The 21,703-nt window shown below is 45.1% G+C and overlaps 1 protein-coding gene across 3 annotated transcripts in view; it reads right to left on the bottom strand.

Annotated features, from left to right (window-relative positions):
- MOCS3 (molybdenum cofactor synthesis 3) overlaps positions 1–21,703 on the bottom strand; it is a 125,920-nt gene that overhangs the window by 63,184 nt on the left and 41,033 nt on the right. For all 3 annotated transcript variants that reach the window (XM_029594098.1, XM_029594097.1, XM_029594099.1), the window contains 2 exons: positions 19,435–19,523; positions 18,590–18,784 (listed from right to left, as the gene is read on the bottom strand). In XM_029594098.1, coding sequence (XP_029449958.1) covers positions 18,590–18,784; positions 19,435–19,523 — 284 coding nt within the window. The remainder of the gene's footprint in view (positions 1–18,589; positions 18,785–19,434; positions 19,524–21,703) is intronic.

Raw genomic sequence — 21,703 nt, 5'->3', positions numbered from 1 at the left:
AGATACACAAACATAGGTTCTACTACTACTACTTAACATTTCTATAGTCCCACATGACATAGACAGAGCTGTACAAACACACAAAAAAGACAGACACTGCTCAATAGAGCTTACAATCTAATAAGCCAAACATATAAGGCAAGAGACTTGGGGCATTTCATAAAGCAAGAGAATGGTGAAAAATAAAAGAAAGCTATTTTTTGACGCTAAAAGCAGACAATCAGGCCTAAGATTTAAAAGCAGCTTCAAAAAGGTGGATCTTTAACACGGCGAGAGGAGTAGCATCACACACCAGTTCAGGAAGATTATTCCAAGCACATGGTGCAGCCACGCATGGAGTCAGGAACTGGCAGTGGAGGAGAAAGGAAAATTGGTTTTTACCTAATTTTCGTTCCTGTAGTACCACAGATGGAGACCGAGAAAGTTTATCTGTCACTGCTACATAACCCGAGTGCCACCTGCAGTTCCTCAGTATTGACCTGTACCCAAGCTTAAAAACTGTATATCAAAACCTAAGAACTTGATACTGAATTTTTTTTTAATAAACAAGTCTGTATTTCATATCAAGAAAAAGAATGAGTGGACAACTCTCCACCTTCACAGATTGGGCGGGTTCTGGACTGATATGTGTTACTATAGAATGAAAATTAGCAAGTAAGAACCAATTTTCCTTTCCCTGTATATACCCAGATCAGCCCAGACTCCTGGGATGTACCAAAGCTCTCTAACTAGGGTGGGACCTGGAGAGTCCCACTCGCAAAACACTCTCACCAAAAGACCTAGATGCTGGATCCCTAACAACCAAACATTAGTGCTTTGCGAAAGTATGCAGAGATTTCCAAGTTGCTGCCCTGAAAATCTCTTGCGGAGAAACCTGCTGAGCCTCCGCTCATGAGGCCGCCTGAGAGCACGTTGAGTGGGCTTTCAAACCAACGGAAACCAGATGACCCTTAGCTATGTACACCAAACCAATGGCCTCCTTGAGCTCCGTGCAATAGTGGCCTTAGATGCTTGAGAACCCCTTTCGAACCTGTGATAGTTGAAGGTGATCTTTTGCGGCATTCTTTGCAAAAGGTAGGGAAGGAAGGGGGTGGATTGGAAGAAAAATACAGGTGGGACTTACTTTATCAATGCGTAGTATATCTACACTTCTCTCAAGATCTGCAAACTCACCAGGAGGATATTAAGAAAGTCTTAAGATGCCTGCGTGAGTACCACCTATACACAAAGCTTGAAAAGTGCAAATTCCACAGAGTCTGTACCCTTCCTGCGATACATTGTTTCTAAGAACGGGTTTCAGATAGACCCCAAGAAATTAGAGCGTATCTGGGACTGGCCTCAACCTACAGGCCTGAAGGCTCTGCGCCGCTTCTTGGGCATCACCAATTACTATCGATCCTTTATTAAAAACTACTCATCACCTCTAACTGCTATAACCAAGAAGGGAGCCAATCCCGCCAATTGGTCTCCAGAAGCCATATCAGCCTATCGCTCAAAGAGGATTTTCAAAAGAAGCCGTGCCTCCGCCATCCTGACCCACATCGTCCATTCATCGTCGAGGTCAATGCATCAGACGTTGGTGTAGGAGCGGTTCTAAGTCAGTATAGAGAATCTAATGTGCTCCATCCTTGCTCCTTCTTCTCAAGGCGGTTCTCGCCTGCCGAAAGAAACTATGGAATTGGAGACAAAGAGCTACATGCAATCAAGCTGGCTTTTGAAGAGTGGTGTCCTTGGCTAGAAGGCGCACAGCACCAAATAGTAGTGTACACCGATCACAAGAATTTGGAGTATCTCAGACATGCTCAACGACTCAATCACCGTCAAGCAAGATGGTCTCTGTTATTTAACAGATTTGACTTCCTTCTGAAGTATCGTCCGGGAGAGAAGAACACTCGGGCTGATGCCTTGTCACGATCCTTCTCCCCTTAGGATGTGCCAGATGAACCTCGTCACATCATTGATCCTGAAAGAGTGGTCCTCGCAGCCACTCATGCAGTACCCACCGGGAAGACGGTGGTGGCCAGAAATCTAAGGAAGAAACTGTTGAAGTGGGCGCACAATTCTACCATTTCTAACGGAAACACTATTTGGGTCACTGTTGACCGCTTCTCCAAAATGGCACATTTTGTAGCGTTACCAGGATTACCCTCTGCTACAGAGTTAGCAAAACTCTTTATTAAACACATCTTCCGCCTTCATGGGATGCCTAAGCATAGCCTATCTGACAGAGGAATGCAATTTACTGCAAAGTTTTGGAGAGCTTTATGTCAAAAATTTGACATCACCTTGGACTTAACCTCCGTCTACCATCCTCAGTCTAACGGTCAGACTGAGCGAATGAATAGAATACTGAAACAATTCCTGCGATCCTATGTCAATTCTAGACAGAATGACTGGGCTGAATTACTGCCTTGGGCAGAATTTGCTATCAACTCGCATCCTGCTACTTCTACGGGATCTTCTCCCTTCTAGCTCATCTACGGACGACAAACGCTGCCTCCTCTGCCAATTCCACTATCAGTGGCTTCCCCTGCCACGCAGACCACTGCAGCAGAGTTATCCCAACTTTGGAAGCAAACGAAGGAGCTTCTCCTCAAAGCAGGAAAAAAATAAAAAAGAACCTACGATACTCCTCATCGAAAGGCACCACAGTTTCAGCCTGGAGACAAAATACCAAAGATATTCACCATAAACTTCCCTCAGCACGTTTTGCACCTTGCTATGTTGGACCCTTTGCTATCCTTCGGCGATTAGGGAATCTGATGTACAGTCTGAGACTACCTCCATCAATGAAGATACACAATGCATTCCATGTCTCTCTGTTAAAACCCGTGATATGCTCTCTGAGTTCTCCAAAAAGACCCCAGAACCTACTAGTCTGGACACTGAGCATGACATCGAATATGCCGTGGATGACATCTTGGATATCCGTAAGAGAGGCAAGACATGGGAGTATCTCATCTCATGGGAGAACTATGGTTCAGAATAGAACTCATGGGAACCGCTGGCCAACATCACAGACAAGGACATGGTACGTCAATTCCACCTGGCACACCCGCGAAAACCCAGATCACCTGGAAGAAGTCTTGGAGGGGGCCCTTTGAAGGGGGGTACTGTTGCATCCGGTCGCAGATGGTTGCGACCGCTCTGCCTTACCTCTTTTCTTCCCTTTTCCTCCTCCTTGGGCAAGATAGCTGCCTCCAGTGCCAAGTGCCGAAACCCTTGGCGTCTCCAACTTAGCATAGGCGTCCCAGTCCATGCTCCTTCCCGAGGCCTTCTAGGGCGCATGCGCATACGTTGCCTACACTCAAATACACATCATGGCGGGAACCTCGGGGCGTCCCCACTGCATGATGTCGATACCTCCAGATATTTAAAGCCTCCACTACGCTACCATCATTGAGTTAGCAAGGACTTCGGATTAAGCTACTTTGACCGCTCTAAGCTGCTCACTTAGACGCCTCGCTACCCTCCGGGGATCTCGCTGCTTACAAAGCTCTAGGCACCCGCTCCTCGGGGGTCTCTCGCTTCCAACCACCCTTCGGGGTTTCTACTAACTAGACAACTGCTCCTTGGGGGTCTCTCTCTGTTTATTTCAGGATCTTCTGGACTATCGGGTACTTGCTCCTCGAGGGCCTACCAGTCTGTGTATCCTGCACCACGGACCTTCGGTCCCACCATCCTCATTACCAGGAAGACGCCGCACTATGTTCCTGTGAGTACCTCTACGATCCGGTGCTCCAACTCCACCCACCAGGCTTGGCCTTGCCCGCACTGCGGGTTCCTAGCTATCTCGAACATCTGGGTGAGACTTCTACATCTGAGACTGTCTGAACGTATTGGCACCTTGCGGACTTCTGTGCCTTTCCTTCCTGCCTCATACCATCTACCTACAGCAGTACAATAAAACTTTCCACCTACAAGTGCCTGCTCTCTGAGGTTAGCCTTTCACTGTGGTTCCCCATGGGGCCCCTCCCGGTGAGAGGAGTCATCTCTACTGCAACTAATGGTCCACACAATGCCACAAACACAACAGTGGGTCTATTGGCACATCTCAGCTCCCTTAGGATCCTAGGAGGTATCTCATCAGGCCCCATGACCTTGTCTACTTTCAGTTTTTCTAGTTCCACCCAAACACTCTTTTTTGTAAATGGGGTAGTATCTATCCCACACCCATTTGTACTCTTGCCAACCAGCAGCAGCTTTCCTCCAAGCTCTTGTTTAACAAACACAGAACAAAAGTAATTTTTTAATATTTCAGCTTTTTCGTCTTCTGTCTCCACTCACTGCTTGTCATCTTTCAATCTTACAATTCCACATCTGGCCCTTCCTCCAACAAAATATTTTGTCATCTTGCTTTACATCCTTAATCATCTTTTCTTCCATTTAAGCTTTTGCCTTCCTAATTATTTTCCTTGTTTCTTTCAGCTTCACCAGTATTCTTCCCTGTTTTGCTCTTTTTGAGATCCTTTGTATTTTTTGAATGCTGATCTTTTTGCCTTTATTTTTTTCAGCCACCTCTTTGGAGAACCATAATCAGTTTCCGTTTTCGCTTACTTTTATTTACTTTTCTTACATAAAGATCAGTTGCCATTGTTATAAATCTTTTTAATTTGGCCCACTGTTCCACTTCATCTATCTTCTCCCATCTTCTCCCAGCTTGCCCATTTTACCAAAGTTAGAATTTTGGAAATCAAGACTTTGTGCTGTGTGTGACTTCTCTCTGTCTTAGCTGTTATATCACACGATACCCTCGGATCAATGGTGCTGGACATTAGAAATACTGTTACCATTTGTGATATGAGGTTCAGTATTGTGCCTCCCCTTGTGGGCTCCATCACAGTTTGTTTGAGCTGAATGCCTTAAAGGCATCCACGATCTCTCTACTTCTTACTAATTCTGCAGGATACTCCAAGCCACATCTAGGAGATTTAAATCTCCAACCAGCAACAACTCTCTCTTCCTTCCTACCTTTTGGATATCTTTGGCCAGATTATAGCCCAGTATGGCCGAATCCCATTCATGAAACTCACTGAACCATGTCTCTGAAATTGCAACAACTTTTTTACAGTTGTGTTGGGACTGATAATATTTGTTCCTTGAAATAGTCCATTAAGATGAAACATGCTGCATCTCAGAGTGGAAATTATTGTATATTAACCGCCAGCTTTTCTGTCATCATAATGCTGCAAGTACAGCCTAGATGAGTTATATGGATTATTATATGGATTGTTCTTTGCTATATATGAGAAGTTTATTTACATTTTTTTTCACTTTTATAAACCTGTATGAGTGCTAATTGAATATATAAGTTTTCTGATAAAAAGACTTGTATGGGAGTGTTTTTCAGGTACGTAATGACTATTAAAATCTGTCTGTGGTCATGGTATATGACTCAGTGTATGAGCATACGTTTTTCACTTCCTTATTTGAAGATATATTTGATGGTAGTGAATTAAAAAAAATTACTATTATTTTTTAGACACCTTTCTTTGTAGATACAAATATTCAACCACATAGATGCGATAAGAAACTATTCATGATTGAAGTATAGTGTTAAATTACACATCCCAACAAGGTCTAATGACTTAGACTCATGTGACAGAGGTACCAAGGCATACGGTCTTAGTGCTTTTGGCCTTTATGAGAGTGCATTTGACAACCACATTGTAATGCAGCAACTGGGGCTTAGATACGATACTTTGTGTCCTCCTCCTTTCCCCACAGGAAGTATAACTTATGAGGGGGCTAACATCTTCTTACAAACATCCTGGAGGAGAATGTGGACAGGCAGTGTCTCCAACTCCTTCAGGATGTCAAAATATTTGAGATCAAATAAAAGCTGACTGGGTTTCTCCTGCAACGTCTAAACCCAAGGGTCAGTTTCAGCTTTTAAACTAGAACAAGGGGGAAAGTCGACAGTCACTCAGCAGTGCATGACTCAGGGGACAGTGCCTTATCAGGGTACAAATTATATTGCAATGACAGGAGGATCAACTTGGAGGGGGTGTGGCACTTTACTTCCTGGAGGGTATACAGTCCAACAAGATAAAGATCATACAAGAGACTAAATGCTCAGTAGAATCTATATGGGTAGAAATCCCATGTGTGTTGGGTAAGAGTATATGATAGGAGTATACTATCATCCACCTGGCTAAAATGGTCAGAAGATGATGAAATGCTAAGAGAAATCAGGGAAGCTAACCAATTTGGCAGTGCAGTAATAATGGGAAATTTCAATTACCCCAATATTGACTGGGAAAATGTAACATCAGGACTTGCTAGAGACAAAAAGTTCCTGGATGGAATAAACAACTGCTTCATGAAGCAACTGGTTCAGGAACCAACGAGAGAGGGAGCTATTTTAGATTTAATTCTTAGTGGAACTCGGGATTTGGTGAGAGAGGTAACTGAGGTGGGGCCACTTGGCAATAGTGATCATAACATGATCAAATTTGAACTGATGACTGGAAGAGGAACAATATGTAAATCTACAGCTCTAACACTACATTTTCAAAAGGGAAACTGATAAAATGAGGAAAATAGTAAGAAAAAAGTTGAAAGGTGCAGCTGCAAAGGTTAAAAGTGCACAACAAGCATGGACATTCTTTAAAAATACAAGCTTAGAAGCGCAGTCCAAAACGATTACCAGCATGGTTAAAAGGTGAGGTGAAAGAGGCTATTTTAGCCAAAAAAAAAAAATCCTTCAAAAATGTGATGAAGGATTCATCTGAAGAAAACAGGAAAAAGCATAAGCATGTCAAGTTAAGTGTAAAACATCGATAAGGCAGGGTGAGAGAAAATCTGAAATGAAATTGGCCGTAGAGGCAAAAACTCATAATGAAAACATTTTAAAATATATCCAAAGCAAGAAACCTGTGAGGGAGTCGGTTGGACCGCTAGTTGACCGAGATGTTAAAGGGGCTCTTAGAGAAGATAAGACCATTGCAGAAAGACTAAATTAATTCTTTGCTTCTGTGTTTATTCATGAGGATGTTCCAGAGATGGTTTTCAAGGGTGATGAGTCAGATGAACTGAACCAAATCACTGTGAACCTGGACAATGAGGTAGGCCAGACTGACAAACTAAAGTGTAGCAAATCACCTGGACCGGATGGGTATGCATCCCAGGGTTCTGAAAGAACTAAAAAATGAAATTTCAGATCTATTAGTTAAAATTTGTAACCTATCATTAAAATCATCCATTGTACCTGAAGACTGGAGGATGGCTAACATAACCCCAATATTTAAAAAGGGCACCAGGGGAAATCTGGGAAATTGTAGACCAGTGAGCCTGACTTCAGTGCCGGGAATAATAGTAGAATCTATTCTTAAGATCAAAATCACAGAGCATATAGAAAGACATGGTTTAATGGAACACAGTCAGCTGGATTTACCCAAGGGAAGTCTTGCCTAACAAATCTGCTTCATTTTTTTGAAGAGGTTAATAAACATGTGGATAAAGGTGAACCGGTACTTGTAGTGTATTTGGATTTTCAGAAGGCATTTGACGAAGTCCCTCATAAGAGGCTTCTAAGAAATCTAAACAGTCAAGGGAAAGGAGGCGATGTCCTTTCGGGAATTACAAACTGGTTAAAAGACAGGAAACAGAGAGTAGGATTTAAAGGTCAGTTTTCTCAGTGGAACACAGTGGCATGCCTCAGGGATCTGTACTTGGACTGGTGCTTTTCAATATATTTATAAATGATCTGGAAAGGAATACGACGAGTGAGGTAATCAAATTTGCAGATGATACAAAATTATTCAGAGTAGTTAAATCATAAGCGGATTGTGTAGCAGGACCTTGCAAGACTAGTGTTGGGTTTGAGGCATAGTGTGGACTCTTAGTTGCAGTGGCAATGACTCCTCCCACGAGGAAGAGCCCCATGAGGAACCACAACGATAGGCTAGACTCAAAGAGCAGACGCTGGAGATGAAAAGCTTTATTGTACTGCTGTAGATAGATGGTAATTGTGCAGGAAGAGATGGCACTGAAGTCCAGCAAGGTGCCAATACACTTAGACAGTCTCAGATGTAGAAGTCTCACCCCAATGTACAAGGTTGGTATTGCTTCACAGAGCGGGATAAGCCGAACCGGGTGGGTGGAAATGGAGAGCTGGATTATAGATGTACTCACTGAAGAGTAGTGTAGGAATCCTCCTGGTAGATGATGAAGGTGGGACCCGAGGTCCGTGGTGCAGGATACCCTGAGCTGGTTAGACCCTCGAGGAGCGAGTACCTGGAAGTGCAGATAATCCTGAAAAGAGAAGAGACCCCCAAGGAGCGGTTGTCTAAATTAGTAGAAACCCCGAAGGGTAGTTGGAAGCGAGAGGCCCCCCCAAGGAGGGGTGCCCAGAGCTTCTTCAGGAGTGTGATACCCCGGAGGGTAGTGAGGAGTCCGTGCAGCTTAGAAGCAGTCAGAGTAGCTAAACCTAAGTCCGTGCTAACTTGTTTGTTAAGAGCGGAGCGGAGACTTAAATACCCGGCGGTATTGACGTCATGCGGTGGGGACGCCCCCGAGGTTCCCGCCATGATGTGTAGATAAGCGTAGGCAGCGTGCGCGCCCTAGGAGGCCACAGGAAGGAGCATGGCGGATGGGGACGCCCATGCTGAGTTGGAGACGCCGAGGGTTCGGCACTCGGCACCGGAGGCAGCCATCTTACCCATGGAGGAGGAGAAGGGCAAAAAAGAGGTGACGCAGAGTGGTCGCAGCCGTCTGCAACCAACGGATGCAACTGGAAGATTGGATATCCAAAGGGCAGATGAAATTTAATGTGGCAAGTGCAAGGTGTTGCATATAGGGAAAAATAACCCACACTGTAGTTACACAATGTTAGGTTCCATATTAGGAGTTACTAACCGGGAAAAAGATTTAGTGGATAACACATTGAAATCGTCGGCTCAGTGTACTGTGGCAGTCAAAAAAGCAAAGAGAATGTTAGGAATTATTAGGAAGAGAATGGTGAATAAAACAGAAAATGCCATAATGCCTCTGTAGTGCTCCATGGTGAGACCACACCTTGAGTACTGTGTACAATTCTGGTCACCGCATCTCAAAGAAGATATAGTTGCACTGGAGAAGGTACAGAGAAGGGCGACCAAAATGATAAAGGGAATGGAACAATTTTCCTGTGAGGAAAGGCTAAAGAAGTTAAGGCTGTTCAGCTTGGAGAAGAGGTGGTTGAGAGGGGATATGATAGAGGTCTTTAAAATCATAAGAGGTCTAGAATGGCTAGATGTGAATTGGTATTTACTCTTTGGGATAACAGGAGGACTAGGGGGCACTCCATGAAGTTAGCAAGTAGCACAGTTAAAACAAATGAGAGAAAATTCTTTTTCACTCAACACAGAATTAAGCTCTGGAATTTGTTGCCAGAGGATGTGGTTAGTGCAGTTAGTGTAGCTGGGTTTAAAAAAGGTTTGGATAGGTTCTTGGAAGAGAAGTCCACTGACTGCTATTGATCGGGATGACTTGAGGAATAGCCACTGCTATTGCTGGCAGCAATAGCATGAGATCTACTTAGTGTTTGGGTACTTTCCAGGTACTTGTAGCATGGATTGGCCACTGTTGGAAACAGGATGCTGGGCTTGATGGATCCTTAGTCTGACCCAGTATGGCAATTTCTTATGTTCTTATGTAGAATGTACTTCCTGCTGTTACAGAGAAGGTTCCAAAGGGCGATATGGAGAGTAATCCCGTCAAGGATTATATAGAAAGGTTCAGAGCACTAGTATTCCTCAGAAATAAGGAACTAGGGATGGCACTAACTCAAAAGCTGAGTGTCAATGAGCTTGATCTCTGGTCCGATCTTCCTGGTACCAAAGCTGTTAAAATTCCTAGAACTATGTTGTTCGCGTGAATCTTGGAGTGAGTAGCTTAGATAATGTTTTAATGTGCTGAAGCAGCCTGGTTTTCAGCACATTCAGCGAGTCCACTCAGTTTGAAATGACATAAATCTGCTGTTGGTGACTTGTTGCTCAAACTCTCAGCCTTTACTAGAAAGGTTTGGAAGATACAAGAAAATTGGTTCTTACTTGATAATTTTCGTTCCTGGAATACCACGGATCAGTCCAGACTCCTGGGTTTTGCCTCCCTTCCAACAGATGGAGACAGAGAAAGTTTCACTGACACTGGCATATAACCTGGTGTGCCACCTGCAGTCCTTCAGTATTGACCTGTACCCAAGCCAAGATTCAGCCTATAACAATCTTAACAAAATAGACAACAACCTCCCACAACGAGGAGGAGAAAAGTCATAACCCCACCCTGGAAAAATCTTTTCTTTACCACTCCAAACCAGGAGAACAAACCTGAAATCCTGAGCAGCTCTGCAGTCTATACACAATAGGAATACGATAGAAATACAAGTGCTCTCTTCTCCTCATGCAGGGTGGGACTCTGGACTGATCTGTGGTATTCCGGGAAAGAACATTAGCAAGTAAGAACCAATTTTCCTTTCCTGTTCATACTCGGATCAATCCAGACTCCTGGATGTACCCAAGCTTCCCTAATTAGGGTGGGACTATGATAGTCCCGCTCGAAGAATACTCTCACCAAAACCCCTGGCCTCAGGGGCCTGGACATCCAAATGATAATGTCTGGCGAAAGTGTGCATCAACTTCCAAATAGCTGCCTGACAAATTTCTTGCGGTGACACCTGCTGGCACTCGGCCCAAGAAGCTGCCTGTGACTGAACTGAGTGAGCCCTCAGTCCCATCAGGATAGGATACCACTTACAGATATAAGCCAAGCTTATTGCCTCCTTCAACCACCTTGCTATTGTGGACTTTGAAGCTTTCTGCCCTTTCTTAGGCCCACTCCATAGCACAAAGAGATGGTTAGACATCCTGAAGCTATTGATGCCCTTGAGGTAATGCACAAAGCCCGTCTCATATCCAAAAATTGCAGGTCTCTAGCATATGGCGTTGACACGTCCAAATCTGGGAAAGCCGGGAGTTCTACCATCTGATTCAGATGGAACCCTGACACAACCTTCAGGAGGAAAGAGGGCACCATCCTTAAGATCCTGGAATCCGAGATCTTCAGAAAAGGCTCTCTACATGACAACACTTGTAGTTCCGAAATTCTTCGGGTTGAACAAATTGCTACCAGAAAAAACAGTTTCAAAGTGAGATCCTTTACTGTTGCCCTTTTTAAAGGCTCAAAAGGTGCCACACACATCCCTCTTAAGACTAAATTAAAATTCTATGAGGGACATATTTTCCACACTGGAGGGCGTAGATGTTTTGCCCCTCGAAGGAAGCGAACCACATCTGGGTGAGCAGCCAAAGACATTCCATGTACCTTGCCACGAAGACAGTCCAAGGCCACAACCTGAACCTTAACAGAGTTAAAGGCCAAGCCTTTCACCACTCCTTTTGGCAAAAAGGCTAAGATGTGAGCTATTGAGGCCTGAGTAGATCTTACTCCCTGACCCATACACCAGGACTCAAAGACTTTCCAGATTCTCACATAGGACAAGGAATTGGAAGTCTTTCTAGCCTGCATCACAGTGGAAATGACATCCTCCGGATATCCTTTCTCTCTGAAACACCTCCTCTCCAAAGTCAAGTAGCGAGACAAAAGCAATCCACCCGATTCAAAAATATTGGACCCTGACAAAGAAGCTTCAGCAAACAGACAAGCCGCAACAGACCATCCACCACCAGGCCACGGTAGGAACATGTAAAGAAGAATCCCTCGGGGCCAAGGTAGGATCAGGGCATTGACCCCTTCTGCTCTGTGCTCTCTTCTGCAACTGAAGAAACGGGGCACCAGGGCATTCCTCTGCGACGCTATCAAGTCTAGGCGGGGATTACACCCACCTGTGACATAGAAGAGTCATCACCTCCTCCGACAGTTTGCTCTTCCCGGATCCAGCTTCTGGCAACTGAGAAAATCTGCTTGGAACATTTCCCCTGTCATGGGAAATCCGCAGAAAGGGATTCTTGCAAGCAGAGCCTGTAACTCTGAAACCTGTCTGGCTGAACAGAAGGCCACCAGGAACACTGCCTTCAGAGTCTAAGCCTTCATCGTCACTCTCCTCAAAGGCTCAGACGTAACCCCACACAAAATTCACAAGACCAAATTAAGGCTCCAAACTGGGCATAACTCCTGGATCTTAAGTCGCAAATGTTTGACCTCTTTTAAGAAATGAACCACGTCCTGATGCGAGGCCAAGAACCTCCCTTGCCATTTGCCCCTAAGAGAGCCCAACGCTGACACCTGAACGTGAATGGAACTATAGGCGAGACCCTTAGAAAAGCCCTGTTGCACAAATTCCAAGATAAGAGGAATCTCCACTGACAGGGGATACACCTGTCTCCGAAGTCACCAAAACTCAAATGCCCTCCAGACCTGAATATACGCCAAAGTGGCAGGTCGACGAGCCTGGAGAAACGTTGAGATAACCTGCTCCAAATAGCCATCCAGGTGCAGCCGCCACCTCTCAAAAGCCAAGCCTGGAGACAAAAGTGACCCCCTTGATCCAAAAATATGGGCCCCTGGTGTAGGAACTTTGGTAGATGAGCCATCCGAAGGGATCCAACCATCACCAGATGCGCCAGATATGCAAACTACGGACACCATGACCACTCAGGCGCTACCAATACCATGGAACCGAAACGCGCCTCTATAACCCTCAGAATTCGATCGACCAGAGGCCAAGGAGGAAACACCTACAGCAGTATCCCCGATGGCCAAGGGGACACTAGAGCATCCAAGCCCACCGAACCGATCTCTCTTCTGCAACTGAGAAACCTCTCTGTCTTTGCGATGAACCATGTCTCCATGAGGCCAGCTAGGGAACACCCCAACAGGCATGAATGCGGTTCCAAGCCTCGTGGGACAACTCCCATTCCCCCGGGTTCAGTTGCTGCCTGCTGGGGAAGTCTGCCTGTACGTTTTCCACCCCTGCGACATGCGAGGCTGCTATGCCCTCGAGATGGCGCTCTGCCCTCACGAACATACACTGTACCTCCAGAGCTACCGCCTGACTATTCATCCCACCTTGACGGTTGTAGTACGTCACTGTTGTCGTATTGTCCAAAAACACATGAATCTGTATCCATGGTGACCACCACCCAGACCAGGAGGGATTCAGGTCAATTCCCTTCATCAGATTGCGCTGAGACAACCACCAATAGAGAGTAGACCTGGATTCTCGCAGCAGGGCAACAGTAGATGATATTGTCCCGATAACACGTCCCATGGTGCAAACGCCCATGGAATCAAATCTTACGTGGATACCATGGAACTGAGCACTTGAAAGTAATCCCAAGCCATTGGCAACGTAAGACGAACCAGGCATGTCACCTGTGCCTACAACCTCCTCACTCGATCTTCCAACAAGAACACCCTGCCCTTCCTAGTATCGAATAGTGCCCCCAGAAACTCCAAGCATTGGGTCAGAACCAGAAGGCTTTTTGACATATTTATGACCCAACCTAGTGATTGCAAGGTGTTCATCACTGCTTCTCCGACTTTGCTTGAGTGAGGCAAACGTCCAGGTATGAATGAACCAGAACTCCTTCCTTGTGTAGGGCCGCAGCCACCACCACCATCATCTTGGTGAAGGTTTGTGGCGCCGTCGCCAGTCCAAAAGGAAAAGGCCCAAAACTGAAAATGCTGACCCAGCACTATGAAACGAAGAAACTTCTTATGGTCCATCCAAATCGGAATATGAAGATAAGCCTCCGTCAAGTCCAGGGATGCCAGGAACTCTCCTTTGTGGACTGCCGCTACAACCGTACACAGTGTCTCCATATGAAAACACAGCACCCGAAGGGCCCTGTTCACCTTCTGCAGGTCGAAAATGGGATGGAAGGTACCCTCCTTCTTGGGAACCACGAAGTAAATGGAGTACCTGCCCTGCCCTTGTACCTTCTGTGTCACGGGCACTATGGCACGTAGATCCAGTAACCTTTGCAGCGTCCACCACACAGCCTCCCACTTGCTGCAAGACCACGTGAGATTCGAGAAAGGCCTCCCTAACCGGGCACAAAAATTTGAGAGCGAAGCTATTTCTTATGACCTCTAGCACCCAATGGTCCGAGGTAATCCTGGTCTACTCCACGAAAAAGCTGGACAAGCTGCCCCCTATGGCTTCTATGCAGGAGTGGGACACCATGGCTTCCTTTCTACTATCGGCCCCTTGACCGGCACCATCCCTGGAGCCTCTACAGCCTCCACTAAAGGACTGCCGGAGGTTGCCCGTCAGCTTCACAAACGCGTTGGAGGTGGTCCTACCAGACCGAAATTTCCTCGAATCCCTCAACCGGGTTCAAGGTGGGAACACCTTCTTACTAGTGCAATTATCCTCAGGTAGCCTGTTCCCCTTAGATTCCACCAACATCCTCATCAGCTGATCCAAATCTTTCCCATAGAGAAGCTTCCCTTTGAAAAGGAGATTACATAGCTGAACCTTCGACCACATGAAAGCTGACCAATTGCGCAGCCACAAAACCTGCAGGCCACCACCGCCGATACCATACTCCTGGCTGACGTGCAAACCAAATCATAGAATGCATTGGCTACATAAGCCAGCCCAACCTCTAAACGAGCTGACTGCAAGGCACCATCTCTTGTCGAAGCCAGATCCTGTCCTTTCTGCATCAAGCTAGCACAAACAGCGGCCCAAAGACTCAGCACGGGGAACTCAAAAATCCGCTTTAGGTGAATCTCCAACTTGTGGTTCTGCACATTCTTCAAAACTGCAGCCCCCGCCACTGGGATGGTCATCTTTTAAGTGACCACCGACACTGCAGCATCCACCTTCGGTACCCGCAGTATCTCCAAAGTCTTCTCCAATAGGGGATATAGCTTCCCAACTTCCTGATCCTCTTAGGTAAGGGAAAGGCACTTGGGGGAGGGCCCCTCAGCCTATCCAGGAACAGACTCACCCTCTCGCTATCCAACTCCTCCTGAGTCACTTTAATCCCCAATTCCTCCAAGACTAAAAACTTGGCTTTTCAAAAAAGCATTTCCAAGCCTTGAATAAAACCTCCTCTCACTAGCACTAACTCGTATGCAATAATGGAATGTAAACACGAATCAACCAACCTCAAACCCTCTCTCACTAATTCCTGCTGAATATTTATCATACTATTACCATTCACAACTGTGTCATATTTATTCATTTGATTACCTATGTACCGTTTCATAGTCTTATTTTTTCACTTGCTATTCTAATGTATCAATAGGCTGAAATGTAAATATTGTGCTGTTCAATTTCTCCCCTTCCATCCCAAGTTTATTTTCCTTGTTTTTTGTAACTTTCCCTCTCCCTTTTTCTGATTCACTGTATTTAAAGTTCAAGGTTCTTATTGAAAATATTGTTTTTTACGTTACGTTATGCTTTACACTCCTTGTTATTTGTAAACCGGGTTGATGTGATGCCTATCATGAAACTCGGTATAACAAAAACAATAAATAAATAAATAAATAAAAGACCTGGGGAATAAGCGGGCATAGTTCCACCTTCTTAAATAATCAGACAACTCAAGTATCATTCCCCTCCAATATTTCATCCAGATCCGAGTCATCCTTAGCTACATCTGGGTCCACACCTGGTGCCATAGTCACGTCAGCATCTGGAACCACCCCCTGGTGGTCCAAAGGGACATCCTGCGGATCATCCATGGAGTCCCCCCATCCCTGGGGTCCACCTCAGACTCATCCCGACGCAGTCCCAGAAGATGCAGTAGGTCCCCAGACCTGCCTGCGGCCTTCTTAGGCTTGATGGCATGATAGGAGAGGCCCGACTCTTGCCCACTTCCCCTTCGCTTCCTTCCTTGCCAGGAAGACTTTATGCATCAAGAGGATACATTTCGGTGAAAAGCCCTCAGGACCATCCGTCCCCTGCTTCAGGCTGTCATCGGAGTCCCCCCTCATCAGAGTCCTCCTGAACCACAGGGGGACTCTTCTGATGCGCAACCAGGACAGAGGGAGCAAGAATTCAAGCGTGTAGACTCCAGATCACATGCATGTCATACTTCTCTGCGCGGTTTGGGTGACATAACATGTGCTCCCGCACCGATGGCTGCCCTGCAGCCTACAAACACCGCTGGCCTTAATCGCCACTCTGGCACACGCCTTTGTTTTTTCTTAACCACGCTGCGCCATTTCCCTCGGTGCGGAAAAATCAGCTGGGCACCGGTAGAAAAGACTGTTGCTCTCAGGCCTCAGCATGGCTCCCAGAGATGGGCGGGAAAACAAACGCGGCCGCACCAACCGCTGCCGTGCCTCCTCCGCTACAGGCCTGGCGGCTAATGCCACTCCCCCTAGGACACATGTGGACTGGCACAGTAATTACCTTCTGTCTGCTGAGGCCTGCAGCCCTCGCTGCCTCATGGCTGTACCTTCCGTCCCCCAGCAACCAGCTGTTTGCCTTTCAGCTCCTTTCTTTCTTTTCAACTTTAAAATCACAGATACAAAGGCAAAAAACAGACAGAGGCCTCGGAGGCCATTAGGGAACCAGTCCCCTGGCTTTCAGGGCCCCCGGCACAATGCGGACGAGCACAAGGCAGGGTTCCTAACCCCCGGACGCCTGGCTCCACCTGAGGGATGGTCCACCAAGGAGTCTAACACCTCAGGGAGCTTCCTACGAAATTCTCCTACTTCAATTTCTCTCTCTTTCTTAATCTCAGACTGCAGGGTTGCACCTCTACCATCTGGTGGAGTCAGAGAAATACTGGGGAGACTGCAGGTAGCACTGTCTATTATGTAGGAGTGTCTCAAAGTTTTGTTTCTCTGACGCCATCTGCTAGTAGGGAGGAAAAACCCACTCGTCTAGACTGATCTGGGTATGTTCAGGAATGCTCCTAACTGAGGCTTAAACCACACATCCGCCAACCAGTTCCTTAACCAAAGGAGACTTCTGGCCGAGACTATGGACATCATAATTCTCGAAGAAGTCCTGATGAGGTCGTACAAGGCATCCGAGACATAAGCCGTCACAGCCTCTAGGCAGTCCACCTGCTTAGCCTCAGATACAAATAGCGTTCTCGTAGCCTGCAAATGCTGAATCCAGCATTGACTGGCCCTCTGCATGAAGCTACTGCAAACAACAGCACCTATGCCGACCACAGAAACTTTAAAAATCTTTTTGAGATGAATCTCCAATTTTCTGTTCTGCATATCCTTCAGTGCCACTGAACTGGCTACAGGAATGGTGGTCTTCTTAGTGACTGCTGACTCCGATGCATCTACCTTCAGGAGTGTCAAAAGCTCAAGCGAGTCCTCACGCAACGGATACAATTTCGCCATTGCGTGGCCTACTTTCAGGCCTGTCTCAAGAGTATCCCACTCCCTGGTCACCAGCTTCTTCACCAACATATGAAAGGGGAAGGCTTTTGCTGGGCCCCTTTAAACTTTAATAAAAGCCAAGAATACTTTTCTGTACGGCAGGAGAGCTGTGGGACTCCAAACGTTTTCCTGGAGGGGAGGGAACTGGCCCCCACCAGCTATGCACCCCCAGCAGCAAAAAGACTGAGCCAGGCAAGGGCCCCCGACCCCCTGCTCGTCTACCTCAAAAACCAAGAGGGATAGTCCCACCATGGCCTCACAAGCTCCTGGGAAGAATTATTCAAAATACCCTGTCCCTTTTCTCTTTTTTTTTTCTTTTTTTTCGCTGCAGGGATTTGCACTCTACCATTTGCTGGAGACAGAGAAATATTGAGGGACTACAGGTGGCACACCAGGTTATATGCCAGTGTCAGTGAAACTTTCTCTGTCTCCATCTGCTGGAAGGGAAGTAAAACCCAGGAGTCTGGACTGATCCGGGTATGAACAGGAAATTTTATTTGGCACCATTGTAATGTGAACCCAGTTCTGTGATAGGTAAACTGCTTGCCTTCAGAGAATGAAGAAAACCAGTACTGTACTGGTAGAACCAGGATTATCACCCTGGCACAGAAAACTAGAGGAAAACCAGAGGAAAACTAATATTTGGGGTTTTATTTGTTTACGTGTTTTTGGTCCACAGTCTTCTCCTGCCCTCTTTGAGCTTTCAGCTCTGTTGTGTTACTGCTCCATGATCCTTTATTTGCAATTATCTGGGGTTTCCCCCATATGCTTTACTCACTTCCCCTCCCATCTAGTTCACTAATCTTAGCAATACTCCTTGGTTAGGTGGTCACAGACTGCAGCTTCCTCTGGAACCTGGCAAGTGTGCACACTGAGATGGGCAACTAGGTTTTGCTAGGACTCCCTCTGCCATAGGAATGTGCATTGGGTCTCTGCAGCATCCCCAGTCCGGCTCAGGAATCAAACCTAAGTCTCTGGCTTGGCAGCGTGTAAGATAACTGCAGATTAGCTCCATATCATCTGTATGAAAGCAATACACACCCATAAGTAGACAAGAAAAGAAATGTCGAAAACAACGAATCAAAAATAAAAAAATTAATCCAGTATTTTCACAAAAACTCATCTACTGGGAAATGGAATGAGATGAGCATTTTTTTTTATATGTAGGCAACTCAGTGACAGTCAGATGGCAGATTTTCGGTCAACAGCAGTCTGGGATGAATTTGAACCCATAATCTGTATTTCTATGCTAGTGTTCATTAAACCATTTAGCCCTTTTCCTTACCGTATAATGATTATATTTCCCATTGTGATTAACTCCTAGATCATTTTTAAGAGCAGCAAATGCAGGACTTAATTCTCTGCTGTTGGGACTCTGGCATTGCTTCATAACCTCTAATAATAACGGTCCAGCTTTCGTGCTCTCATCTTCTGCAATCCCTAAATCCTGAGCTAAATTCCCACGATCTGGTCCACGGAGCTAGTAAAAAAACACAAAATATGTATTAATGGGAAATGCATGGAAACATGTGGAACTGCAGTTTAACCCCTCAGCAACACCAGGAACTTGGATACAATAATGAGAAATACTAATTTATCACCTCTAAACTTGCCAGTGACAAAGGGACAATAATTTATGTTGTAGTACATGAAACTACAGTAACTAGTTGTTCAACATACTAAGGACCTGATTTACCAAGCTTTTTCTCCCATCCTTTCCTTGTGAGGAAAAACTCAGTAAATCAGGCCCCTTACGGTACTGATTTACTTGGATGGACATGGACAATGCTCATTAATGCAATACGAATAAAAATAAACTTTTTAGGTACAAAAACTTTAATTAAGATTCCTGCTGTCTGAATTCTTACAAAAATAAATAATTGCTAAACAAACTTTGAAACAGTGTGGATGCCTATAAAGTTGTAGTGAATACAAGAAACATGTTTTCACTAAAAAAATTTTAAGTATGAAAATGGAACCCAATACGGTAACTGGATAGATTTAAAAAATACAATACATTTATGTGTTATCTACTGATATTTATGGCAACAGAAGAAAAAGATTTTGTTTGGATTTTAACTACTGAACAGTCAACCTCCATGACTACAAATAAAATTGAAATCCTCTTACTGTGCCGGTCTCAGGCTGAAATACTGCCAAAGTAAATTCAAGACTGAAGAACTGGAGGAACTCCGTAACAAGATTGGATATCAAATAACCTAAAAAATAAAACAAGTCAGAAATAATAAGTAACAAGAACTTTTTAAAAACAAGATATTTATTTTTATTGCTCATCTTTTATATGTTTTAAAGCACCTCTGAATTAGAAATCTTTTTCTTTAAAAGATAAACAAAAAGTGCTGAAGAAGCTTCCATGAGGGGGCAATTTTCAAGTAGAAATATTGTAAAACTCTTCTGACCCAGCAGTTTCCTCCTAATCCATACTCCTATCCTGCCTGCAGTGGCTCTTTTCCTGCCTTCTAGGGCCCATGTGCCTCATTCTACAAGTAGTGACAGACCAGTTATGTGGGGCTTTCCACATGTGGCCTGCTCAGACATAAAAATATCTGTTACAGATTTGCAGACTGTTTTTTCTCAGCTAATACCCAAATTATCTATTTCCAAGATTTATAGCTATTCTATACAAGTTACTATACTAAATTAGTATTTCCACTACACTCTATCTGTGCCTAACATTCAAATAGGCTTCCTCCAGCATTGTGCAGCTACAATGCATGACAATAACTTGAGACTCTTGTAATCTCAGATGCATGCCCTCCTGCCTCCATGTAACAACTCTTTAAAATGTTATTTCTTTGTCAAAGCATTATCAAAATACTAAGGGCCCAATACTCAAAGCTGGCTGTTTTAAGTAACTTAGCTGAATATGACTAATCCAGCGAAGTTACTATGTATATTCAGTGGCACGGCTACGCCGCTGAATAAACACATATATGTGCACACTTCGCTGGATGAGCCTATCCGGCTAAGCTTAGACCTGCTCTATGCGGCGTCTAAACTTAAGTTGTATACTTGTACGCTTAACTCCAGATATCAGTAGATAAATATATAAATTATTCGCCTAACTTGCTCTGCCCCCAATCCGCCCAACGAGTACCCACTTTTTTTGTGCGTACATTTTAGCAGTATAAGGGACTTGTACGGCTAAGTGGCGGCCGCTGAACATGGGTGCATATTCAGCATCTGCTACTTAGCCACATAAGTCCCACTTATCCAGCTAAATAACACTGAACATGCTTTGGGGTAGATTTTATAAATTTGCACGAGCAGGGACTTTTGTTCGCGCACCAGGCGCTGGCGCGCCATCACCCAACCCGGGGGCTGGTCCGGAGGCCTCGACCACGCCCCCGGGCCGGCGCCACGCCCCCGGTCCCGCCCCAGACACGCCCCCTCCCTGCCCCTTTTACGAAGCCCCGGGACTTACACGCGTCCCGGGGCTGTGCACGCACCGGCGGCCTATGCAAAATAGGCATGCCGGCGCGCGAGTGCCCTGCGTGTGTAAATCCGGCCGGATTTACGCGCACAGGGCTTTTAAAATCCGGCCCTTTGAATATTAAGCCATAAGAGTCCTAAAAAAGAAGAAAAGGCTTTTTACTTCTGTGTTTTGCAATTGTGAACCCTTTCTTCTAAAGTCCAGAAAATGAGCAAAAGGTTTTAATCATATATTTTCTTACAAAATGAATGTTGAAACTACATTATTCTAAAATATGTTTAGATACTGTAGCAAGTCATAGTTCAAATGTATTTACATTGGGTTGATTCATCCATTTAAGGTAGGAAAGAAGGTCATGGTGTATCGTTATTTACAAAGGTTAACAAATAACCCCCTAGTGCCCCTGCCCCCTCCCCCCCAAAATAATTAAAAGCTATTCAAAGCCAGACCAGAGGCTGTGCCATAACAAACTAGTTATAGAGTGTACAAAGGAGAATTTAGAACATAAGAACATAAGATATGCCATATTGGGTCAGACCAAGGGTCCATCAAGCCTAGTATCCTGTTTCCAACAGTGGCCAATCCAAACCACAAGTGCCTGGCAAGTACCCAAACATTACATAAATCTCAAGGTATTATTGCCTAATTAATAGCAGTTTTTGGGTTTTTTTTTGTCTAGGAACTTATCCAAACCTTTTTTAAACCCACTTATACTCAATGCTGTAAACCAGTTATTCTCACTGCTGTAACATCCTCTGGCAATGAATTCCACAGCTTAACTATGCACTGAGTGAAAAAGAATTTTCTTCGATTTGTTTAAAATGAGCTCCTTGCTAACGTCATGGAGTGCCCTCTAGTCCTTCTATTATTTGAGAGAGTAAATAACCGATTTACATTAACTTCAAGTCCTTTTATGATTTTGTAGACGGTATATGTGCTCCAAGC

Source organism: Rhinatrema bivittatum, chromosome 3 (assembly GCF_901001135.1).
Source record: "Rhinatrema bivittatum chromosome 3, aRhiBiv1.1, whole genome shotgun sequence".
NCBI classification, from domain to species: Eukaryota; Metazoa; Chordata; class Amphibia; order Gymnophiona; family Rhinatrematidae; genus Rhinatrema; species Rhinatrema bivittatum.
Note: the sequence above shows the minus strand (reverse complement) of the source record. Positions and strands in the feature narration are given on the sequence as shown.